At 38.3% G+C, this 27448-nt stretch overlaps 1 protein-coding gene and 1 long non-coding RNA gene across 5 annotated transcripts in view; one reads left to right on the forward strand and one right to left on the reverse strand.

Annotated features, from left to right (window-relative positions):
• Positions 1 to 6070, reverse strand: part of LOC147166714 (uncharacterized) — a 30164-nt gene extending 24094 nt beyond the window's left edge. Inside the window, exons 1-3 of one of the 4 annotated variants that reach the window (XR_015096311.1) lie at positions 5683 to 6070; positions 5522 to 5579; positions 776 to 3440 (exon numbers count right to left, since the gene is read on the reverse strand). This is a non-coding gene — a long non-coding RNA (uncharacterized LOC147166714). Of the gene's footprint in view, positions 1 to 760; positions 5580 to 5682 lie in introns of those variants that run through there. The other 3 variants (XR_015096312.1, XR_015096310.1, XR_015096308.1) reach the window with 3 other exon arrangements.
• Positions 1 to 27448, forward strand: part of cldn19 (claudin 19) — a 61475-nt gene that overhangs the window by 20990 nt on the left and 13037 nt on the right. The window contains exon 3 of the mRNA XM_086087358.1: positions 8692 to 8776. Within this exon, the coding sequence (XP_085943484.1) occupies positions 8692 to 8776 (85 nt within the window). The remainder of the gene's footprint in view (positions 1 to 8691; positions 8777 to 27448) is intronic.

Raw genomic sequence — 27448 nt, forward strand, 5'->3', positions numbered from 1 at the left:
TATTGTTTGTTTTTCCCATCAAATAATGTTAAATGTAGATGTAAATGTAGTTGGCAGGGTAGATGTAAATGAAAATGTATTTTGTCCTTGCATTACAATGAGCATGTTGTTGTTGTTTTTCCCTGTATTAAACAAGCGCATGTGGAATGGGTACACTGCAAAAAGCACTCATACAATGTGACCGGGCAAATTAAAGGGGAAGTCAAAATTCTTTACAGTAATATTTTCTGTGTGCCTTCATTAGTCTAAACATGGCATTCTCATTAATATTGTGTTTGTGGAATATGAATTAACTAATTCACTGCACCCAATTTCCGATGAGTCAACTTCTCCTTGCCAGACGTTTTAGAGGATTTTAACACCTCTTTTGAGTTGTGTTCTACAGCTATGTAAAAATGGAACTGTTAATTTTGTCAACGAAAACTAATTTCGTCAACACACACTTTTCATCTGACAAAAACTAGTCTTGACTAGACTAAAACACTCATTAGTTTTTTTTACAGTTTACACACTAAAATGAAAATGTTCACACATTGCCTATGTTTACACACAAGGAGCAAAACCAGAGTTGCACAACAATAGGCACAGACTCAGCTTCACACATTTCGCAAAACATTACACACAGTGATTTGCACACATCTACACACATTTTCATACCTTAGACACAGATAAGGATTGTGAGGTTACTTCCTGGTCATTACAAAGCACTGGCTTGTCAATGACCACACCAATAAACACATTAGATAATCACATCCACCAAGTGTGGAAGCACGCATGTGCTTAATTGAAAATACTTGATTCAGTCCTTTTTATATGTCTATAAATCTTTGTCTAACGGTAGTAAGAAAAATTACAATTTTGTTCTGATTTTTTTTATTGTTGAGTGTTATGTTACTGAAGTGGAGAATGGTAAGAAATACATCCTTTCAGCCAGCAATTTGTGTAATTCAGAGTCCTTTTGCAGCAGGATCCTTGTAGAAGGGTCAGAGAATATAAAAGCTTTTTTTCCAAACTCAGTGCAGGCAAATGGAATGGTTAGTAACAAAATGTTATTTGAAGGCAAACTGTAAGAAGTAACACTTCTTTGTGTGATGAAGCTGCAAATGTAAAAGGGCAGTACTGTAGTCCAATAAAGGCCTTGTGGATAAAGATGTACCAGTGAGCCAAACTCCTGGTAGCCAATCAAGGCCATGCCACTCAAGAGAACAGTTCATAATGATGGGTCAAGGCCCTACATTTACTAATAAACCTCAGAAGCATGGAACACCAAATCAATCTTTGTCAGACATTGAGCTGAAGTATTCATATAAAACAAGTCTCCATAATCTAAGATATATAAAGTTGCTGTGACAAGTCATTTTTTAACCTTACAAGAAAGACACAATTTATTTCTGAAATAATTTTCATCTAAACTACCCCTTACATAAAAATACCTGTCAAAAAATTCTAGCACGTGCTAGTCCCTAAAATAGTGTTGTTTTTTTTTACAAATGTGTTTTATATTGGTCACACTGCAATAGTGTCTCATTATTTCAGACTGTGTTCGTGAGATGACACCAAAACAGCATTTTTGTAAATATATGTATGCTTTTACAGTTTTTTACGATTGCTTAAGCACGGAATAGAAAACAGGGCTCAGATTTTAAATTTTTTACACACAATTAGCTCAACCATGCACACGAGATGCAGAACATCTGACATCCTGTGCAAAATGAATTACTCTTGTCAAAAATCTACACACATGTATATTGTTGGAAATCATTTCTTTGATTTCTGCGTGTTCAAATAAAACTCAAAGTTGAAGTCTCGTGGAGAAGTTTGCCAGCTTTATTTCAGAGTCTGAAAGACATCTTAGAACCTGGCTCAAACAGCTCTGGTCCAAAAGTGTGTTCTTCTCAAAGTACACTCACACATTTATACAAAAACAGTTCCCTCCCCCTCTCTTCCTGCAATGACAAGAGTCTTCGAGTCTAGACACCCCCCATTCATCCTGTCAGCAGAGTGAAATACAATTAGGTTATCTTCCTTTAGCCCACAATAGATGTGAGTAAACAATTGGCCCCGGCGCCTCCTGGCACCAGGGATTCACGGCAGACGGCCTTTTGGTCAGACACCTCTCATTTTACCTTACTTCAATTGAGGGAAAAGAACAAAGACTATAGATTAACTCCCATGTGAATGAACTGTTGGTCTCCTCAATACACATCTTTAACTAATATCAAAAACAATTTAAAAAATATAAATTGAAACAGAAAAACAATGTTAATAATCTAACAATATAAACCATCTTATGTTACCATATGACACACACACACGTCATACGGTTTAACTATGGTTGAACCAGTTCACAAACTGCAATGTTCAATTTACAGTGTTTGCCCATTGCTTGAACACGTTTTGCTAAATTTGGCTCACAGTGTCTAAACTCTACACACAAGCAAACAAGACACAATAAAGGAAAATAAAGCATTCACATTTATGTCAAATTGAAACTCTGCTATTAAAACCTAACAATCCTTTGTCAAAATGTCATTCTGATGACAAAACAATACCCACTTGCGTCATATGAATACACTCTCAGATCCGCACCACCACACTAGTCTACTTTATATAAAACACAGCAGTCTTTTGTTTTCAATTTTATTTAAATTCACTTCCATAGAAGGCCCTTTTTCACAACAACCAAAAGCTGAAATACTCAATACAAAATCATTACTTTACAGTAGTGTCTTTTGCAGTCAATTCAGTAAAAAAATTCAAACATTGCAAAATTGAAACAAACTGCACTACTGTAAACACAGGAAAACACAACTGTGTGCAAGTGGGCTTATGGATCCTGCCTTCTTTTGGGGTCTGGCCACAGGACCTCATCAACATCACAAACAATGTCTTCTCTAGCTAAATCGAGGGAAATATGCACTTGTGTGCTGAAATCATCCCTGGATTGACTTTACCTCAATGTCTCCACAGGCCTATTCCATTGCCTGCAAAAGAGGCATACGGACGGGCATGTGGTCATATACATGCCATCTCCAAGCAGAAAAAAATATATTCTATAAGATTTAGAAATGGTGAATAAGAGGGCAAGTACACAACCCCATATTGATCATGGTTGGTGAACCATTTTTGGACCAGAGCAGCCCGATGGAAACTAACATTATCCCAGACAACAACAACCCTGGGCTGCTCTGGTCTGTCCTGTACCACTGCATCATGCAGTGCATCTAGAAATGTGATTATGTGTTGTACATTGAAGGGACCCAGCTTGGCATGATGTAGCCCTTGAAGACTTATGGCGGTACACAATGTGATATTTCCCCCACGCTGCCAATTGGCCAATTATATTTCGTCCCTGTCGTCTGTTTTTGCTGGGGTTGAATCCAGCCTCGTCAATGTAATGCATTCATGCGGCTGAGAGCTCCATCCATGTCCAAGATTCTCTGTAACAAAAATGCATATTGTAGATGGCTTTACTCAATACACACAACAACATATAGAGAACCGCTACAGTTTTCTGAATGTATTTATGTGGTCCATGCTTGCATAGTTCTCAAAATGGCTTAACTGAGTCCATCTTGTAGCCGGCTGATTGGTGTTTAGTTTTGTAAGTAAGTGTTTTCAGATGCGTGTCTAAGTATCTTCAAATAAACAATGTGTGTTATATTTTGAATAGATGTGTTTTCCCAATGGTGCTCTGAGATTTCATTTTTGAATGCGTTTTATGTATGAAATATTGTGTAGTATACAAGAGCAAGTATATTACAAAAAGGAGCAAGTGTGTTATAGAATTGCAACTAAAGTGTAAAGCAGCACTTTTGTTTAAGGTATGGTCACACTTTGTTTAAGGTATTGTGACAACAACTTCAAGTTATGTTACTTTGGTTTAAGCATGTGTCTATCGTGTTCGAGCAGTGGGCAAAAACAGTAATAAACTTTTAGCAGTTACTGTAAGCGAAGTACACAAAGAAAGTACAAATACACAATATGGTAAATTAGTCAAACACAAGATCAATGCTACACACAATTGAAAATAGAATTCCTTTGTCTTCATATAACCGAAATCAGTCAAGATAGACAATCACAACAAAATGTGTCCCAACACTGTAAGCCCAGATCATAGACAAAGAAAAATACTGTACTACCAGTACAGGTTAAATTTACTGTAAAAAAAAATAAAAAATAAAAAATAACTTAAATAAATCGCTGAGTTTAAGGGTAGGCAACCCTGGTCACAGAGAGCCGCAATCCTATGTGTTTTAGATGTCTCCCTCCTCCAACATGGTGAAGATGATCAGACTTCCCGAGAGCTTGCTGATGAGTTGATCATTTGAATCACCTGTGACAGCTAAAACAGACAAGACTGCGGCTCTCTAGGACCAGGGTTGCCTACCCCTTGCCCAGTTAGATCTGACCAGCAACTTATCAACATCTTAGGCAATATCCTTGTTGGATTATTTTTTTTATTATTATTTGTTTTACCCATGGTCTTGTTGGCAGGCCTCCCTCAGCATCAATGCATAGTTGATGACATTATCAAATAATATATATTTATTAGAATTAATATATTAATATATTTGATTTAATTTGAAAGCCTTCTTTGGCCATGAACTCCTCTACCAGCTCTACGGTAGAGCTCATTCTCACTCTCTCTTCCTCTCTGCCACGTCTTCCATTGTTGTAAACAAACAAAAGTTTGTCTTTTTATAGTGCTTACTTTCTGATTGAGGTGGTAACAATTAACCATTAAGGTGTTTGGCCAAGTGGCACACATATTGGCCAATTAGCTAATATGTTGTCATTTTGAATGGCAGTGTTTTGAAATGGCAAACGTGTGACCTTATGTCAGATTGCTGTGTTTTATGCAGAAAACCGTGTTCAGTGCATTTAAAAAGTTCCATTTTGAATTGCAAAATGTGTGTAAAGCAAAAAATGTGTCTGGAGTTATGGAGACTTGAGAAGAGGTTTTGCTCTATGTCAGTTTAAATAATTGTGCTATGCAAGCCATTTTAGTGTTTTAGCATTTGGGAAAAAAACTGTAAGAACATGCGTGCTTCCACACTTGGTGGATGTGATTATCCAATGTGTTTATTGGCGTAGTCATTGACAAGCCAGTGCTTTGTAATGACCAGGAACTAACCTCACAATCCTTATCTGTGTCTGAGGTATGAAATGTGTGTAGATGTGTGCACATCACTGTGTGTAATGTTTTGCAAAAAGTGTGCAACTGGGTCTGTGCCTATTGTTGTGCAACTTTGGACAAGTGTTTTGCTCTTTGCGTGTAAACATCAGCAACTGTGTGAAAATTTTATTTTATTTATTTATTTCTGAGAGAGCTCAGTATTGTTCATTCTGTAATCTTACCGATTCGAAATGTCATCATCATTGCTCTCTCTCTCTTTTTTCTCTTTTTCTTTTTTTGTATGTGCGTGAGTATGTGCATGTGCGGGTGTGTGTGTGCATATGTGCGTACGTGTGACTGTGTGCTCATTAATTCCCCTAAAACCTATTTAAAATCCCATACCGTTCACCTAAACCGAATACTTCAGAATACAGCTCGAGTCGTGAATTTGTCAGAAGACCTGAGGAAGGATAAAAAATAAAAAATACAAAAAAAGTTAAATCCAGCATCGACCAGACATTACCCACCGGTAACTCGGCATTATCTCTTTGGAGGTCACTTACCTGTTGGCCGACGAATTCTAAAATCACCTTTAATTCCTTGACGTCCTCGCGGATGAGGCAGACGACATCTAGTTTTTTGTTTATGGAGTCCAGCATACTGACCGAAACGTCCGTAGTAGCTAGATCATCCGTGTCCGTCGCTGAGTCATTTTTTCTCTTCTTGGAAGGTTTCTCGTAGGAAGGATCCTCCGTCGCGCAGCTGTAAAAGTATCTGTCGAGGAAACGTTAGAGGTCCTCCACGCTGGGTGGTATTCCAAATCTGCCATATGAAAGAGAGAAGAGCGAAGTTATATGGTAGTTAAATTCGGATTTGTTTTAGCAAAATAGAGCTAGTTCTATTTTAGCAGCAGGGCGCTGCCATGTTGGGTATTCCCGGTCTCGCTGTAGGTCTCGCGATAGTCACAGCATCTCGCGATAGGGCCGAAAATTTAAATTTGAGTGTAAATGACAGTTAAAAAAAACAACTGTAATAATCCTCAGAATCATGGAACACCAAATCAATCTTTGTCAGACATTGAGATGAAGTATTCATATAAAACAAGTCTCCATAATCTAAGATGGATAAAAAAAAGTTACTGTGACAAGTCTTTTTTTTTTTAACCTTACAAGAAAAACTAACAAAAAATTCTGAAGGAAAAAAAAACGTTTGTGGGTTTGTCAATATATTTTGTGATCTAAATTGCCCCTTACATAAAAATACCGGTAAGAAAAGTCTAGCAAATGCTATTCTCTAAATTTTTTATTTTTATTTTTTACAAATATGCTTTGTATTGGTCACAGCCGTGTGTAACTGACTGCAATAGTGTCTGATCATTTCAGACTGTGTTCGTGAGATGACAACAAACTAACTTTTTTGTAAAAATGTGTATGTTTTTAATATAAGTGTGTATGTTGTGACTGAATTGTGTCATTTTGCAAACAGTGTCGGAGTTATACAAATTTAGTGTGGTGTTTGGATAATTGTGGCAACATAAAAAAAAAAGGAGCCCTGTTTTCAAAATTGTGGGTAAACAGTTGAAAAAAACTCTAAACAACAGTCAAACACAACTAAGTGTCACCATTTTTGCTGTTTCTGACTAGAAAACAGAAAAAAAATTGCTTTTTGCCTAAAGATGCAGTTGAAGCAGTACTTTGAATGTTTTGCTTTTGTGACATCTCAAACATCTACGCAGTAAATTCTATAGAGTAAATTTGACTATTTAGAGTGAGACCAAATAGACTCAGTTTTAGAATAGGCTAATACTTTGAAGATTAACATCCACCATGAAATCCATCGTTGTAGTAGTAGTGATGGCATAATCGAAACTGTGTTTTGGTACATACTGGAACCCAGGCGGAACTTGTGGTTCGAATCGCGTTTCTAAATCTGTCTCAGAGTCAGGATGTCACGTGACAGTTGCCTTTCGCGTTCCATTACACCTCCAAATGTCACATTGTTTCAGCAAGTGCCTTTTCTAAAATTAAATAAAATCCGACCATTACAATATATTAAAATGTCTTAAATCTGAAATAAATCCAACATAAGTATACTTCTTATGTAAAATTGCCCTGTTGATTCATCGCCCTAGATGATAAAATGTCATCATCCTCTTGAACGCTTTGAATGCGGTGGTTGATTTACTGGTAATGCACCCGCACAATGGGCTGAGAAAAAGGTCCGTTATCCAGGTATCCCAGGTTAAATTCCCGCTACGCAGGTCATTCTTTTTCCTCTCTAATATTTTCTGTCAAAACTTGATACCCTGTCGCAAAAAAAGCCTTTGAAATGTAGTTTTTGATTAAATGTGATAACACTGGGGGTTTCATCAAAGCATTTAAGTCATGTTGAAAGGCAAAATTAAAAACAAACCAAGTATCATTTGTACTTCTATATTTATTTTAGATGGGGTGGGGTTATTCAGTTTTTCTTTCCCATAATATTATTTCTCTCTCTTATGGCATCCATTACAATTATAGACCCATTGCCAGTGGTGTGAAATGGGTGATGACTTACACAGCCAACACTGATCTACTGTTTGATTGTAATATTTTACACTTGGCCACCAGATGTCGCTGTGGCGAGATGTTTAGAACATTCCAAAAGATCGGTTATTTTTGTGAATCAACTGTTACAAATGATTTGATCGTTTCAAGGTTCAATTTCTGCCATCCCTAGTTGACAGACTGACGGACCTTCCGTCAATATTGACGGAATGCCCACTTGTTTTCAAACCTAACCTTAGGCTGGTAGGGGAATACCATGCACAAGTCATTACAGACACCTAGTTGTAGAAATAGCACACTCCATAACATGCTTCCAAAGTCATTGTTTGTGAGACCAATTAAGGTCATGGTTTCATGAAATAAAATTCCAAACATATAAAAAATACAAACAAGAACATAACTAAGTAAAATGCAGGTTTTATAATTGTGAAGAAGTTAGTCATTGTGCTTTGTAGACATAGTTTCAATTGATGTGCCATCAATTGTAGTGGGTAAAATGGAGATGACTAATTGGCTGTTTGCTCACATATTCAAATCATTCCTCCTCTGGGCAAAGATCTCTGCTGGCCGATGAGGTCACGCTACGGCAACTCCAATCGGACAAACTGCATTACAACCCATTAAATAAGAGTGATGTGCTCGTTTATTAGTTCAATTTGTTCGTTGATTTCACTTGGAACCTCTGTCTCTATGTAGTAAAGATAATGACAATTAACTGAACTTTGATTTGTGTTGTGATATTTTGTAATGAATTTTTTTTTTACTCAAGCAGGTTACTGGAGGGGGAAACAAAAGTAATAACTGATTTGCATTTACTGTTTAACAGCCAATCACAGCGATTGCCACGAACGTCAATTTGCATAAAAAGCAAAATTCTCTTTACTCACCGAGAGACATGGTCACTCCAGCGTGTCCTGGGACATCCAATAGAACAGATTTTGTATTGTATGAATGTATTATGAACTTTCACAGGCCTGTTGAAATGGTGATGGGGTGAATCTTGCTTAATCCTTTCTTTTCTCACAGGTCTATGTACATTGGTTTCTGTTTCCTGGTACGCAACACAAGTGTCTTATCAGTTCTTCAACCCAAATACCCCAGCCAATGCCAGGTATGTTTAAAAAACTTTGCTTCCCCCTGTACTTTAAAGTCCTTCCATTCTCAAGGGTTTCCAAATAAATGTTTGAGAGGCCTAATACAGATTTTAAAAGTAATGGAAAATACAACTTGGTCTGCATTCAGACTTCAGGCATATCTGATTCCAGTCGGATTCCTCCTCAAATTAGATTTTTAGGACTGACTGTCCAACACTGTATTTAGCAAGTGTCCAAATCACATTATTTGACCCATCTGATAGGTTGCTGTAGCATCGACATCGAACTGAGGCGTTGCCCAGCGCTTGTAGTGTTTGACGTCATAAAGTTGTAACATTGTTTACCCTTCCGCCAATGGTGTATTGGTCCTTGGAGAAGTGGGTATACTCTAAAATTCCACTTAAAAAAAAAAAAAAAGTAGTCCAGAAAACTGTCCTGTTTGTTACTATGACATGTAAGAAAAATACGTAATTTTTACTTGCTCACAATAATAAAATTATCATGACTTGAGTGACTTCAGTAGTTTATAGTTATTACTGGTAACACAAACGACCTAAATTAATGTGAAATGAGTTTGTCATGAGACAAATATACAGTATAAATAATGTTGTAAAAATATATTTTGTGAACAATGAACAAAAACTGTGAAAAAACAGTCACTATAAGGTTTCAATATTGGTTTAGGCCGACTCTTAAAGGGATACTTGACTCATTGAGCCATTTTCAGCAGTAAAACGTGAATATTTTGTCCAGAATGAATGTGATAACTTGGTTATGAAGGATATTTGAGAGAAATAGTGATATATGTGGAAAAGGTTTCTCATCTTTGAGTTCATCTCATAAAAAATGGGAGCAAAAACAAAAGTGTTGTGTTTATATTTTTGTTGAGAGTATATTTGTTCAATATATTATAGCTTTCGATATTATTGCAATCTATATTGGATATTATTGGAACAAAAAGACGCAAAAAGTGCTTTCCAATCGAGGGCAAATGGAAGGCAGCATTAGCATTTGATGGAGGCAGTAGTTGTCTTTGCCGTGACCGGCAACACTCCTGCTAGCAAACAACATTGCTGGTCTCACCACAGTTTTATAAACTTTCATTTCAGCTGAAACTCTTCCATCACACATGACACCTGACACTTTTCTTCACCCGTTCCAGCCTGCCTGCACACGCTTCTTCACTTCTTTTCCACACACTCCATTGCTCTGGACTGTTGACCCTAAATACTTAAACTCCTCCACCTTCTTGGTCTCTTCTCCCTGTAACCTCACTCTTCCATTTGGGTCTCTCCCATTCACACACAGATACTCCGTCTTGCTACGGCTAACCTTCATTCCCCTCCTTTCCAGGGCAAACCTCCATGCCTCTAGCTTCTCCTCCACGTGTTCCCTGCTCTCACGACAGATCACAATGTCATCTGCAAACATCATAGTCCATGGAGATTCCTGTCTAACCTTGTCTGCCATCCTGTCCATTACCATTGCAAACAAGAAGGGGCTCAGAGCTGATCCCTGATGTAGTCCCACCTCCACTTTGAACTCCTCCGTCAGACCCACAGCACACCTCACCATTATCTTACAGTCCTCATACATGTCCTGCACCACTTGAACATACTTCTCTGCCACTCCAGACTTCCTCATACAAAACCACAGTTCCTCTCTGGGCACCCGGTCATGAGCTTTCTCCAGATCTATAAAGACACAATGTAGCTCCTTCTGATCTTCTCTGTACTTCTCTATCAATATCCTCAAAGCAAATACTGCATCTGTGGTACTCTTTTTTTGGCATGAAACCGTACTGCTGCTCACAAATGTTCACCTCTGCCTAGCCAAGCAGTCTAGCTTCAACTACCCTTTCCCATAGCTTCATTGTGTGGCTCATCAGCTTTATTCCTCTGTAGTTGCCACAACTCTGCACGTCTCCCTTGTTCTTAAAAATGGGAACCAGCACACTTTTCCTCCATTCCTCAGGCATCTTCTCACTATCTAAGATCCTGTTGACCAACCCAGTCAGAAATTCTACCACTACCTCTCCTGGACACTTCCATACCTCCACAGGTATATCATCAGGACTGAGTGCCTTTCCACTCTGTATCCTCTTCAATGCCCTTCTCACTTCATCCTTACTAATCTTTGCTACTTCCTGGTCCACAACAGTCACCTATTTTACACTTCGTTCCCTCTCATTTTCCTCATTACATCAACTCTTCAAAGTACTCTTTCCATCTTCCCATCACACTACTAGCATCTGTCAACACACTTCCATCCCTATCCTTTATTACCCTAAACTGTTGCACGTCCTTCCCATCTCTGTCTCTTTGCCTTGCCAACCTGTATAGATCAGTCTCTCCCTCCTTACTGTACAACCTAGCATACTAGCTCAACAACGGAAGCGTGGAACATGGTCCACTCTGACTCAATGTCCCCCGCCTCCCTCGGGATAAGGGAGAAGTTCTGCCGGAGGTGGGTGTTAAAACTCTTTCTGACAGGGGATTCTGCCAGACGTTCCCAGCAGACCCTCACAATACGTTTGGTTCTGCCCGGTCGGACCAGCATCTTACTCCGCCATCGGAGCCAACACACCACCAGGTGCTGATCAGTTGACAGCTCCGCCCCTCTCTTAACCCGAGTGTCCAACACATGCGGCCACAAATTCGATGACGCGACTACAAAGTCGATCATCGAACTGCGGCCTAGGGTGTCCTGGTGCCAAGTGCACATACGGACACCCTTGTGTTTGAACATGGTGTTCGTTATGGTCAGTCCGTGGTGAGCACAGAAGTCCAATAACAAAACACCGCTCGTGTTACAATGGAGGGGGTGGGGGGGCGTTCCTCCCAATCACACCCCTCCAGGTCTCACTGTCATTACCCACGTGAGCGTTGAAGTCCCCCAGCAGAACGAGGGAGTCCACAGGGGGAGCGCTCTCCAGCACAGCCTCCAAGGACTCCAGGTGGGTACTCTGAGCTGCTGTTTGGTGCATAAGCACAAAAAACAGTCAGGACCCGTCCTCCCACCCAAAGGCGGAGGGAGGCTACCCTCTCGTTCACTGGAGTAAACCCCAACGTACAGGCGCCTAGCCGGGGGGCAATGAGTATGCCCACACCTGCTCTGCGTCTCTCACCGTGGGCAACTCCAGAGTGGAAGAGAGTCCAGCCCCTCTCGAGAGGATTGGTACCAGAACCCAAGCTGTGTGAGGAGGAGAGTCTCGTCGGAACTTCTCAGCCTCGCACACCAGCTCGGGCTCCTTCCCTAACCAGAGAGGTGACATTCCATGTCCCCAGAGCTAGCTTCAGTAGCTGGGGGTCGGACTGCCAAGGCCTCCGCCTTTGGCTGGCACCCAACTCACTGCGCACCCGACCCCTCCACGACACCATCCATCCATTCATTTAAATTAATCCGCGCAAATGTTTTACTTGTAGTTTATACCAGTGTCAGCCAATGGGTTTTAAGACAGCCAATTGTCATTTCTTGGCACTTTGGCATTGCAAATGTGAAAAATAATTGATTGCTTTTAATTCATTTGGACAGAATGTTTATTGATAAAGGCTACTTTCGTCATTATCCCATTCTCGCAGTCGGACATCCGGGCATTTATGACGTCACCAATCACAGTAACCCGTCGCCATAATGAAAAGGGGGCAGAACACAAGCAGTTGCTTTGTCGTGCATTGGATTACAAACGCGTCAAACTTTGGTCTTATTTGCGATCTGTTGTCCGTCGGATTTGACTAAAGGTTGCTGTGTTGCGAGTTGTAAGACAAGGAAGAATTCGGAGCCGCATCTGCAGTTCTTCAATCATCATTTTTCCTCGGGAGAAGAAAAGGAGACACAAATGGCTGAAAGCAATCAATCGAGGAACAGTGAAAGCAGGCAGTACCGTGGGCGATTTTCGCCTGTGGGAACCTAAATCCGGGCACACTCACGTTTGCAGCCAACATTTTATTACTGGTGAGTAAAAGTTTAATCGATTTTTCAGCTGCTAGGATACAATAGACTAGGCAGTGGTTATTATTACTGTAACCGGCAACTCTCTTGTTAGCGTTACTTTACCGTGAAGTGCTCTGATTGGTCAACCACCAGAGCGATATATTACTGGTCTGGCGGGAATTGGTTATTTTGCTGGGACGTGAGTCATGTACTGCGTGGGTTCCTGCCTCGTAACACCCCACTTTGGTCTACCGCGTTTCACGGCAAAATAACACTTGGAGGCAATTTGCCGGTTACAAAATAACCACTTTGTATATACTACCAGTTTGCTCACTTCCACACAACACATATTCCATGTATTATTGCAAGTCATTCTTGTGGTTCCCAATAAAAAATCGTCACTTCTTTCTAGGCGCTTAAGTCAACATGGTAAACCACCCAGATTATGTACCCTCCATCTTCCCAAAGAAAGAAAATAAATAAAGTCCTGGGTGTAAGGTGGCATGCTGTGAGAGAGCATCATGGAGATCTCAAACTGGTACATGATTACTATATCATGCATGACAGGTTACATGATCTTGAAGTAATTTTATTTTATTTCTTAATGCATTACAGTTCTTGGCAGATGTCAACCCTTGAAGTGCCGACAAAGAACAACTCTCAAAGCCTGCACGTCTTCAACTCTAAATGAAACAAAACCTTGGTTTCATGATTCAATTTTCTGACAGGGAAAATATTCATCAAATCAACCCTCCTGTTTTTCGTGCCAAATTTCCTAGACAACCACAATTGTTGACTGTTTTGAGATCTTCATCGAATTGCCAAAGAACCTGCTAGTCAGAGCTCAGTGCTACAGTAGCTACAAAAAAACATTGTACTGTTAAAGTATTTGTTGTTTAAATCCATTGGGAAATGTCACATTTTTGTCTAGTTGTTGGGGTGGGAGGGCTTCTGATGTGCAGATAGTTCGTGAGTCTGGTTTTGATTCCAAGTATCACATGCCTGGTGACCAGATACTTGCTGAAAGGCTGTTTATACCCTTCATGGGGTCTTTGCTACTCTTTGCAGCTGTGAACTTTTGACTCCAGCGTTTGTCCAACATGTTATATAAAATAGATTTAGTGTTCTGAAAGGTACACTGCCAATTCGATGTGTGCAGAGTTTGAAAGATGAAGCTGGGATGTACTTTATCGAATTGCAATAAGATTGTGCAAGTGTGTGCCATTTTGAGCAACATTGGGCCCCAGCATTGTGTATGATGAACAGTAAATTGAGATCATTTTACAAATCATTGTGATGTATTCATCATATTTGATTTTGGTCATTACAGGTTGACCATTGCAACCGCACAGCATTTTTTCTTAATATTTTTATTAGTTTCTTAGTCAAAATCTCATTTAATCTGTAGATTTTTTACTTCTCTTTTCTACTGATGTACTGAGGGACTCGAAAGGCGCTTCAAATTCAAATGTATTTTTATAGTTTGGAATCTGTCTTGATTGTTGCAGCAGATGTGCTCTGATTTGTTTTTTGTTTTTTTTGTTTTTAATTTACATGAATAAAGTCTTATGACAGTAAATGGTACCTCATTTGTTTTATTAGCTATTTATTTTCTCCTATTTGCAATGGAACATAAAACATGATATAAAGTAAGTATAAATTTTATTGCACAAAGATGAGGTAGAACACAAGTAAATAAAAAAAAAAACAGTGCAAACACCATAAACAATATTTACATGCTATGTAAGCAAAAAAATGCTTTTTCTACGGCAGTCTCGACAATGCCATTTTCTTGCTTTTGGCATCCTTTTAAGTTTCAAACACACCAGGTGAAACCAGTTGTCGCACCATACCACCTTAGGCCCTTCTTCTGAGGTGGTTTTACACAAGCAATAAAGTGTCTGGCAGTGACTCATGATAATTATAAGTCATACTGAACGAGTTTTTGAAAAATGCAAAACACAGCTGAAATATATGATTTTCGGGCAACGTTTGTCTAATGATGTTTACCTGTGTGTGCCCCCTTCTCAAAATGGCCGACACGTTGCTACGCGAGATGATGTTATCGTGACATCACGCCGGCTGCGAGAATGGAGGGAGGTCTCAGCGAAAGTGGGCGTGTGTTTAGTCCGCAGAGGCAGATTTTTGTGCATTTTTTTATTATTTTTTTATATTTACTATTTTTTTTACATATTTTTAATTCTGTTAACACAATTCAACACAACTTTACATTCTAGAACATATCTTGCAAAAATACCTGAATTTTTTTTTTCATTTTAAAGATGGTATAATACAAGAAAAAAAACAATAATAAAATAGACATTTCACAAGAAAACAGGTCAACAATCTTTGGATATTAAACACAAATGAAGCTTCATAGGAGAAAAACATCCAAGAGACAATTTACTGCTTTTCTTATTGATTAATTTTATAGCTTTGAAAATGGATTTCAATTCCAGAAGGAAACGCACAAAAGTCCACAGAGGCAGTGCGGGAGGTGGGGATGACACAATGACGTCAAATCGTGCCAACAGCTTGTTTTCTCAGGTTGGGAGGGGCTGGTGCTTGGAGAGCAGAATAACCTAGAATTTCTCATACAGGGGCGAATGAAGGAAAACACAACTTTGGTCATGTTTTTGGTGAGGAATTAACATTTTAACATGGCTAAAAGCTCCAAAAAGTAGATTTTTCATGTTGCAGTCCCTTTAAGTAAACTATTGGGACTAAATTGGCCCATTTTAGTACACTAAAAGTATCCTTAAGTATATCATAAAGTATATTAATAAGTATACTTAAGCATACTTTCAAGTATACTTTAAGTATACTTCAAAGTATACTTATGTCCACAGCAAAAAAAACTGGTGAAGTGGGATCGAACAGGCAAACTCAGTTTCCAAAGGTAATGACCATAATCACTAGGCTATCCAGACACATGGTGCTTAGGGCTTTACAAACAAATGTAACCTATTATTTTGGTCCGTTAGTGAGTGCCTTCTAAGTATGTACTACGGTATGTAAACTTTTAGTATATGTTTCAGTTCCGGTTAAAATTCATTTTGGTGGGTGGTCATAAATATTTACTAGCCAATTTGATTGGTAATGCAATGCCGCTTGCACTGGACTGGTTCCACACCGAGTATTGGTTTGGTTTGGTTGGCCCCCGAAATGCCGTTTCATTGTGGCATTGTGGTGCTCGCCGTTCTTGGCCGAATTTAAGTCATAAAAATACAGTATATACAATAAATATAATAATGTTTTACAACAATGCCGAACTATATTTACAATTTATTATGTACATGTGGATGGATTTTTAATGATTGTGGTAAAAAAAGAAAAAAAATCACCAGTGCACACCGCTCGCCCGATCGTGTTCACATTCACTTGAATGAGAGCTCGAGCCGCAGCGGAGCCCGTCGCTTCCCCGGCTCATCGTAACGGTTCCCGCCTAGGGGATCTGCCTCTGGGTTGACGGGTTTGGTGGCTTCAGACCCTGTACTAGCCGTTTACTTGGCCAGTTTAATGAATGAGGCTGAGCTCTCCATTCAGCTGAATGAGCGCTGGGTGTGGGAGTAAGTAAATTAACTATGTGTTTCAGAATCAGTGTATTTAATACGACACATAACATGCTGCCATATAGACATACTATTGTTACTCTATGTTTAGGGGCTTTGAAAAGAAAACAAATCTGAGAAATCTTTTACTGGGGGGAAAAATTTTGCTGGTGGAAATTGTGTTTGGCTAGTTAAAAAGTTAATTTAGAGCCCTGCTTACAAGTACACTTAACATTTACTTGGTGGAGTATATTTACAATAAGTACAAGAAAAGTAACCTGGAAGTATACTCTCCTAATTTTCCAAGTACATTCTAAGTATTTACCACAGTATGTAAACTTTTAGTACACCCTAAAAAAGGATTGGTCAAATTAACCAAAAAAATGGTTACATTTGACCAATCTAGCTGGTACTTATGTGTCAGACAGATCCTTTGGTTAATCTGTATTAGAGGATGACATTTTCATAATCCTGTCACCCGCGGGATTCCCGGAGAAAAAAAAAGTACCACTGTGTGTCACACCCACCTCATTCGTTCTTCGCATTTGACCCAACCCCTGAGGGAGCGGTGAGCAGCAGCAGGGGCCATGCTTAGGAATTATTTGGTAATCAAACCCCCCAATTCCAACCCATAATGTTGAGTGTTGAGCAGGGAGGCAAATGGGTCACGTTTTTATAATCTTTGGTATGACCCGGCCAGGAATTTAACCCACAACCTCCCAGCCTCAGAACAGACGCTCTACCACAAGGCCACTGAGCTGGTCAAGCCTAATGATTTATTTAGACACAGATTTCCATTTTTTAAACACTATATTTATATATTGTATCAATTATAATAATTAATAAATACATTTAGAATTCAATAAATTGATACAATAAATCTCAACTTACTTTCTATTTTAACCAATTTCATTTGTTGTTTGGCTGACCAATAAAACTGGTATGCCCGTAACCACCCGGAATGGTCAATGTCTGACCAATCTATTGGTTATCGAGCCAATATGACCTTAACCTAGATTGGTAGTTTTTTTAACCAATACATTTTTAGAGTGTATATGTTTCAGTATACGTAAAGTATACTTAACATTTACTTGGTGGAGTATACTTCCAATAAGTACAAGAAAAGTAAACTAGAAGTATATTTTCCTAATTTTGAGTATACTTCAGAAATACTTAAATATACTTCTTTTTGGTAAGGGTAATGTTAGAGGAAGCTGGGGATAACATTTATCAATAGCAAAATAATATTCGTTGTAAACACAATGGGAACGCGACTGAGTACGCTGAAAAGATGCCACAGCAGATGGAGCTGACTCACGATCCTCTGACATCAACAAATACCATCAATTGCATGTATGTTTAGTATATAACAGTTTTCCTTTGAATCTTTGTTCCTTCGCATTAAAGTTCATACTTATTCCACACGGTCAGAATGGCAGGTTATGTGTAGTTACTCCTCCATCATTATAGCAAGTACTTGTCGTCTGGTTTGTTGATCTTGAAACTAGTTGGACGTAATACTACTGCTGTATATTACCACTCTAGGATTTAAATATCTGTGATCTATCAATGAGAACTAGCGTTGTCACAGGGCGGCCATCTTGGGACAGGGCTGCTCGAGCATTCATAACATTACAGTCAATGGAGTACGGACTTTCAGATAGCTGTAGATTAGCTGTAGATTGCTCAACTCTCCCAAATTCTCAACCGATTTTCATTTTGATTGTTAGGTATGACACAAGAGATGATACAAACAACTATGCAGTGTTTAAGAAAATAAAAAATACATCTTGAATTTAAAAATTCAGCCTGAATCATAGCCACGTTAATAAGGATTGTAATAAACCAATCAGTTTTTAAATCCGTCAAGAATTCAGTGAGTTATAAGTATTTAACCCTTTCACGGTCCGGTTACTACAGTGGACAGCTATTAAAATGTTTTCTCTTTTATAAATGAATCTTTTTTGCCACAGTTGGCCATTAGTCACTCCAGTGGAGACGAGTGTAGTCTTTTTTTTTTCTTTTTTCTTGAGAGTGTAGTCTTGACATACAGTGCCATCCAAGTGCAAAAAAAAAGAGACAGACAACAAGATGGCCGACAGAAGTTCAGATGTGATGTGCAAGGAAGGAATAAGTGTCTATTCCTTCTACTGCAGGAGGCCCTTGCAAGTAAAAAATATATTGGGACATCAAGCAACAACTAAGGAGTAATATAATTGTTAAAATATCGGAATAAATATATATTTTGTAATTTGAAGAAATGGCCATTGATCATGAATCCACTAAATTGGACTTTGGAGACATCATTAGCTGTATTGTGACTACAACTTAGTGTTGCTGTAACTTTGTTGCTATTGAAAATACTTCCATCTGCGGTAATTTTTATTTGCTTTAAATCATTTTTTTTTAAATGATTATTATTATAGCAAAATGTTATGGATTTTAGTCCTCATATGAGAGTAAGGATCTAGGTCCTTATTTGTAGTGGTCAGGTGGAGAACATGCTAGCAAAACACTTTTGTGAAGAGTCGAGCCAGCCGCTCTTCGTTTCAAGTTCGCCCTTTTCTAGGATTTAGGGTAGTGTGCGCAAAGTGACGATGGCGCACACTATGACATCCGGTTTTCAAAATAAAAGATCGTTTTTCAAAATAAAATTGAATGGAAAAGCAATTTAAAAGAGGTTTTTACTATTACCAGTTTCACTATTGACCTTTTGCACGTGACGTCACAGCCCTCATGGGGAACGCCCCATGCGGGACGCTGGACGGCAAAAGAGCCACTTGCCTGTATTTTAACCATTGAATTTGTTTTCAAACTAGCGATCTCCAACTTAAGTAAATATCGTGCTCTATGAGTCCCAAATAAATGTGCCACTTTAACTGACAGGCGAACTTCGGTTGAGGTAATAGATTCCATGGCTCTATGGGCAATAATAACTTTAAATTTGTAAAATGGCAGTCGCTACGTCACTAAGTCGCTCCGGGTCACGTCCACTTCCATTTAACAATCCTTTCCTTCGGCTGTCCGTCATAGGGCAGTCACGTGGTCATGTGACGTCAGTGCAAATGGTCAATAACACAGCAACAATTCATGTCTGACTGTGTATGCACTTGTGCATGACCTGGTATTGAGCAATAAATTTATATGTACAGTATTAAGTTAATTTAAAACAAAGGAAAGGTTGAAATGGAGAAAAAAGGTGTGCATCATGTAGCAGACATTCCACTATGAGTTTGGGGTCAATAGGTCACATGACCTGAAAGCTATTGAGCAAAAATGCTAATATTTGCAGGAAAAAAATATAAAAAATAAGCGGGGATCTAAAATGAAAATTTAAGAAGTGTGCATCATCCAGCAGACATGCCACTACGATGCAGCACTAATTTGGGGTCAATAGGTCACATGACCTGGAAGCAATTGAGCAAAAATGCTAATTTCTGTTGAAATAAATTCACTAAAAATAAGTGGAAACCTAAAAAAAAAAAAAAGAGAGAGGTGTGCAACATTCAGCAGACATGCCACTATGATGCAGCACTGATTTGGGGTCAAAAGGTCACATGACCTGGAAGCTATTGAGCAAAAATGCTAATTTTTGTTGGAAAAAAACCTATTAAAAATAAGTGGAGATCTAAAATGGAAAAATAAGAGGTGTGCATCATCCAGCAAACATGGCAAATTTGGAGGAGCAGTGTCTCTACTCTGAGTCCCTCTCGGATAACCGAGCTTCTCACCCAATGTCTAGGGAGAGCCCGGGGAACAAAACTCCTTTAGACCGCTAAAAAACACAGTTCGCTGTGGTGGATGAGGAAACTGGACCCGGGCTCTTTGGCAGATGGAATGACTGCAACCACCACTTCTGTGCTTTCGCTTTTCCAAAATGAGTTTAGATGCAAAACCAAATCTATTACAGTAATGTATGTAAAAAACCTTTGACTAAAGAAATATACATTACATATTTGAACCATTATGTAAATTAAACAACTTAAAAATGCATCCATCCATCCATTTTCTTAACCGCTTATCCTCACAATGGTCGCGGGGGGCGCTATAGCCTATCCCAGCTGGCTTCGGGCAGTAGGCGGGGTACACCCTGAACTGGTTGCCAGCCAATCAACTTAAATATTAAAGTTAATTATTCTGTGTAAAATTAACAACGGTTTTTAAGAAGGTAACACAAAATATGCAGTTGCTCTACATTAAAAACATGTAAATAAAAAATGCATGCAGGAATGAGAATTTTAGTAGTAAATGAAATGTCGAATTGTTTAGGGCATACTTTAAAAATGTGAAAATACCCATATCAGTTGTGATATTCCTACCCGTTTTGCACAATTTTGTCTGAGTCCGAGACTTCAGGCAGAGACATGTGGGTATCTGTGTTTTGGTACTTGGCTTGAGCAATTTGGACATACACCCCCCCCCCCCCCCCCACACACACACACATATATATATATATATATATATATATATATATATATATATATATATATATATATATATATATATATATATATATATATATATGCATACATGTATGTATGTATGTGTGTATATATATATATATATATATATGTTTTTGAAATTGTATTTTAAATGAAACATACAACATATAAAATATGTTAACAGACATTAATTTTTTTAATCAAAAACACATTAAATACACATCAAAAAAAGAAAAATGCTTGTATCTACAAAATAATAATAATGCATATACAAGTCCATGAATAGGTGAAGTACAGACACATAAAACATATGAACAAAACAAATTGACTTTAGCACTGTTTGTGTCTGCCATTTTACATCTTGTCTTTAATACAAATACTTCAAAATGGAGCTTTTGTTTGCTGAAAAACAATCTTATGTCCATGACCTACTCCATGAGGCTAGTTTTTTCTGTGCAGACATACACACGTTATAGTAAGCTAGCCAATAGCAGCACAAGAGACATTAATATTAACACTTGTTTTCCTCATTAGCACGTAGCAACATGATTGAGGAGCAAAAAAGCAGACCAGTAATGAAAATAATGTGTTGGTGTTGCTTGGTAGAAGGTAAGAAACTTTTATCCTATCCTATCCTGGTAAAAGGAAGGAACACTTTTACTCAACAAGAGAGACATATCCTGTGACTGGACTGAGGAGGACGATGCGCTCCTCTGCTTGTAAGCAGGAGAGGGGGAGGGGTTGAGGTGGATCAAACCATTTTCAATCAAATTGGGGGTGTACTTTATTTAACTTTATTGTTTTATTTTTTGTTTTAATTTTTTTATTATACTTTTAAACTCTAAGGTTTTATATATATATTATAGCTATAAGTTTCTAGTTTGTTAAAAACAACACACAGTAAAAATATATCTATATACTGGGTGCTATTGTTCAGTTTTACTCATTCACCTACCGATGACGCAGCATCAGGAGCAACTGGCGCTTCAGTATCTTGCTCAAAGATACTTTGGCATGATCACTTAAGCATCAGCATGGGACCGACCAAACCCACAACCTCTGGTTTTGGAGATGGCCACTCTACCACTGAGCCACTAGAGACTAGACTTTTCAATGAGCTGTACTCCTAGTAGACCAGTAATGTGGCGTGATGTGATGACGGTGCTTAATACAGCCCTCTATTTGCACTGCTATATATATTTTTTATTTAATAGTGCTGTCAAAGTTAAAGCATTAACTCATCACAAAAATCACAAATCACAAAAAATTAGCAGTTTAATCATGTATTAGCGCAGATTAATCACTATACATTTTTCGTGCAGATGATCCTTTAGCTGACAGCGGATTGTTGTGTTTAAACAATAAACATAACTTTGGATTAAAGTAAAGCATTTAATAAATGTTTGCGTATGACATTCAGAATATTTGTTCATGTCAAATTATTGGGGTCATTTTTTTCTATTTTAAATTATGCAAGTAATTAACTGATTAGAAAAAGAGGAGGATGTGCATGTGCAGTGGATTTTTTTTTTTTTTAAACGTCCAAAAAATTAACACATAACAAGTGCTCTTTAAATTTGGTGGGCAAAAAATGTTGGTCAAAAGCATTTTTAATTAATTCATTTTAATCAAAATTCTAAGATGTGATTAATCTGATTTAAAAAATGTATCGTTTCACAGCTCTAGTATCTTAGTATATCTATAGTATCTTAAACAGAACAGTTTTCTGGACTACTTTTAAAAAAAAGTGGAATTTTAGAGTATACCCACTTCTCCAAGGACCAATACACCATTGGCGGAAGGGTAAACAATGTTACAACTTTATTACGTCAAACACTACAAGCGCTGGGCAATGGCTCAGTTCGATGTTGATGCTTCAGCAACCTATCAGATGGGTCAAATAATGTGGCCCAGTCTGAACAGGGCCAGATTGGATTTGGACACTTGCTAAATACAGTGTTGGACAGTCAGTCCTAAAAATCTAATTAGCATTAAATTTATTCACATTTAATAATTTGATAGCTCTAATTTATATATATATATACATACATACATATATGTGTGTGTGTGTGTGTGTGTGTGTGTGTGTGTGTGTGTGTGTGTGTGTGTGTGTGTGTGTGTGTGTGTGTGTGTGTGTGTGTGTGTGTGTGTGTGTGTGTGTGTGTGTGTGTGTGTGTGTGTGTGTGTGTGTGTGTGTGTGTGTGTGTGTGCATATATATATACAACCAGTTTAGGGTGTACCCCACCTACTGCCCGAAGCCAGCTGGGATAGGCTCCAGCGCCTTGTAAGGACAAGCGGTTATAAAAATGGATGGATTTTTAAGTTGTTTAATTTACATATTGGTTCAAATATCTAATGTATATTTCTTTAGTCAAAAGTTTGTCTATACATTACTGTAATAGATTTGGTTTTGCATCTAAACTCATTTTGGAAAAACGAAAGCACAGAAGTGGTGGTTGCAGTCATTCCATCTGCCAAAGAGCCTGGGTCCAGTTTCCTCATCCACCACAGCAAACTGTGTTTTTTTTAGCAGTCTTAAGGAGTTTCCTTCCCCGGGTTTCCAGGCTCTCCCTGGACATTGGGTGAAAAGCTCTGTTATCCGAGAGGGACTCAGAGTAGAGCCACTGCTCCTCCAAATTTGGCATGTCTGCTGGATAATGCACGCCTCTTATTTTTTCATTTTAGATCTCCACTTATTTTTAATGAATTTTTTTCAACAAAAATTAAAATTTTTGCTCAATAGCTTCCAGATCATGTGACCTATTGAGCCCAAATTAGTATTGGCTCATAGTGGCATGTCTGCTGGATGATGCACACCTCCTTTTTTTTTTTTTAGGTCACTGCTTATTTTTTATGATTTTTTTTTGCAAATATTTGCATTTTTGCCTAATAGCTGCCAGGTTATGTGACCTATTGACCCTATATCAGTGTTGCATTGTAGTGGCATGTCTGCTGAATGTTGCACACCTCTCATTTTATTATTATTATTAGGTTTCCACTTATTTTTAGTGAATTTATTTCAACAGAAATTAGCATTTTTGCTCAATTGCTTCCAGGTCATGTGACCTATTGACCCCAAATTAGTGCTGTATCGTAGTGGCATGTCTGCTGGATGATGCACACCTCTTATTTTTTAATATTAGGTCTCCACTCATTTCTAATTATTATTTTTTTCAACAAAAATTAGCATTTATTATTTATTATTGTGTGGGAGTATATGCAATAAGTATATTTCATTTATACAGACATTTATCATATATATATATATATATATAGATGTGTGTGGGGGGGGGGGGTGTATATGTCCGAATTGCTCAAGCCAAGTACCAAAACACAGATACATACCCACTTGTCTCTGCCTGAAGTGTCGGACTCAGACAAAATTGTGCAAGATCCAAAACAGGTAGGAATATCACAACTGATATGGGTATTTTCACATTTTTAAAGTATGCCCTAAACAATTCGACCTTTCATTTACTACTAAAATTCTCATTCCTGCATGCATTTTTTATTTACATGTTTTTATAGTAGAGCAACTGCATATTTTGTGTTACCTTCTTAAAAACGGTTGTTATTTTTACACAGAATAATTAACTTTAATATTTAAGTTGATTTGCTGGCAACCAGTTCAGGGTCCCCTCCTACTGCCCGAAGCCAGCTGGGATAGGCTCCAGCGCCCCCCGCGGCCATTGTGAGGACAAGCGGTTAAGAAAATGGATGGATGGATGCATTTTTAAGTTGTTTAATTTACATAATGGTTCAAATATGTAATGTATATTTCTTTAGTCAAAAGTTTGTACATACATTACTGTAATAGATTTGGTTTTGCCTCTAAACTCATTTTGGAAAAGCGAAAGCACAGAAGTGGTGGTTGCAGTCATTCTATCTGCCAAAGAGCCCAGGTCCAGTTTCCTCATCCACCACAGTTGTTTTTTAGCGGTCTAAAGGAGTTTCCGGGCTCTCCCTAGACATTGGGTGAGAAGCTCGGTTATCCGAGAGGGACTCAGAGTAGAGCCACTGCTCCTCCAAATTTGGCATGTCTGCTGGATGATGCACACCTCTTCTTTTTTTCATTTTAGATCGCTTATTTTTTCTGAATTTATTTCAAAACTTGCCATTTTTGCTCAAAAGCTTCCAGGTCATGTGACCTATTGACCCCAAATCAGTATTGCATCATAGTGGCATGTCTGATGGATGATGCACACCTCTTTTTTCTCAATTTCAACCTTTCTCTCATTTTCAATGAACTTAATACTGTACTGTCAACATTCTAGCTCAATACCATGTCATGGAACCTATTTACCCCAAAAGAGTGCATACCCAATGAAACGTGAATTAGTGTTATTATACTGAATAAACTGTTTCCCATTAAAAAAAAAATATATATATATTTTAAACTGCTTGTCAAGTATAATTTTATTTTGAAAATCAGACTTTTATTTTGAAAACCGGATGTCGTTCTCTGCGCGAGTGTCCCATTGCGCATACTACGGTAATTCCTAGAAAAGGGCAAACAGAAAGGGCAAACTTGAAATGAAGAGCGGCTGGCTTAACTCCGGAAAAAGAAGATGCGGCTAGCTTTACCGCAGTAAAACCTACAGGATAGTCGAGCATCTGACTCAAGTAATAACAATAAGAACTAGAGCTGTGGGCAGCTCTAAAGAGCCCTCGCAGCCCGGGCCACTTTGGTGTACTTCCACGTTAGGGTATGGGTACGTTGGGGTACTGGCACATTCAAAGCCAAATATCTTTGAAAATTGCATAATAAACCTTTACATATGGATAGTTTTTTTGCCAGGTGTGATGTGTATGCAAAGCTCAAAGAATTTTGGAAATTGTTAAGACCGGCAAAAATTAGCGTCCTTTTTTATTTTTTGGCAATGAGTTGCCCCGATTGGCATTTTGTAAAAGTATATACATAAACATCACCGTTAGTTTTACTCATAGCACAATATTGTTTTTATTGTCATGAGAGAGCACAATAAATAAATAAATTAATTAATTTAAAGTACATATGCATAGATAGGTCTGATGCCACTGAACAGTTTGAGTGGTAGAAAGTAAAGAAAATATTCATAAATGACTTAGTTATCGCACTTACAAAGAGTATCCACATTTTGGACAACATACCTTATGTGTCGTAATTTTTTTTGTCAACCCAAGGGCTAGGTGGCGCTATATTTATAACTGAATATTGTCATAGAGATACATTCAGGTCGTGACTATAAACATACATGTAAAGTTTGGGATTTTTTGGAGCATTTACCGGGGAGTTATTACGCATTCCGTCTTTCATGGCGAAGGAAATATTAAAAACAAAATATGATACCCTGTCCCCATCAAATAGTATTTCTAAAAGTAAGATTTTTTCCCCCTGTTGATGGGCAAGGTCTCGACATTGTCTTGGCCAAGTTTCAAGTCAATCGAATCAAACATGTAGGAGAAATGGGCAAAAGAATGCCCCCTGTAAATGAGCAAACATCTGCAAAAATGGTACATTCAAAAATTCGTAGGTCACTTTCTGTTCATTTTACTATATGGCTCCAAGAGACTTTTTTTGTTGGTCTTGGGCTCCCTCATATAACTGAAAATATTCATAGCTCTTGCTTAAACATACAACCGGGGCTGCTTCGTTCAAAATTTCTAGGGGGCACTAGTGAGTCATATCTGTAGAAATCGCACAATACAAGATACAATATTGCTTTCTTGCCAAGCCAGATGTGTGTGCTAAGTTTCATGAGTTTCTGTGCATGTTTAGGTCCTTAAAATCTGCGTTGTTGTCTTGGCAAACATTGCCTTACCACGCCCACAGAGACGCGTGAAAACTCACAAACTTCGTGTTGTGACATCATGAAGATCTAACTACTCTTCTGAGCAAAAATGAGATAAATCCAGTTAACATGGTTGGAGAAAAACGTTGATGAAAAATCATTTTAAAAAAAATGCCAGTAAGTGGCGCTATCAGTAAGATGAAATATAAGTTTGTAGATGTCTTCAGGGCTGGACTCATCTGTGTCCAGTTAAAGCAACTTTTATTGTCACGATAAATCATCAGACTTAGCGGCACCATAATAGCCACGCCCTTTGGCGAAAAGTTACAATATTCAATGTGGGGCATGATCAACATCTTAAAGCTTTTCTGACAAAATTTTAACTGTATCCCTTTGACAGTCTTGGTGTAGCAGATGAAAATGTAAATTATGATATTTGTTGTCCCCACTAGGTGGCGCTATATGAGGAACCAAATTTTATCATATAGATGTTTTCAAGCATTAAGATGCATGAGAAATTTGGGATTTTTTTAAGCATATCTTCTTTTCCTTACGGCTTTTTTCTTCAGGAGTTGCCACAGCAAATCAGTTGCCTCCATCTAACCCTGTCCTCTGCTCTCACACCAACTACCTTCATGTTCTCTTTAACTACATCCATAATCCTCTTCTTTGGTCTTCCTCTAGACCTCATTCCTAGCATTTGGAAACTGAGTATCCTTCTGCCAATAGACTCACTATCTCTCCTCTGGACATGTCCAAACCATCTCAGTCTGGCCTCTTTGACTTTATCTTCGAAGCCTCTAACATGTGCTGTCTCTATGATGTACTCTATCCACCCTGGTCACTCCCAAAGAGAACCTCAACATCTTCATCTCTGCCACCTCCAGCTCTGCCTCCTGCCTGTTCCTCAGTGGCACTGTCTCCAGACCAAACAACATCGCTGGTCTCACCACAGTTTTATTAACCTTTCCTTTCATTTGAGCTGAAACTT

This window comes from Leptonotus elevatus, chromosome 10 (assembly GCF_054856555.1).
Source record: "Leptonotus elevatus isolate MCC_2025b chromosome 10, RoL_Lele_1.0, whole genome shotgun sequence".
Classification (NCBI taxonomy): Eukaryota; Metazoa; Chordata; class Actinopteri; order Syngnathiformes; family Syngnathidae; genus Leptonotus; species Leptonotus elevatus.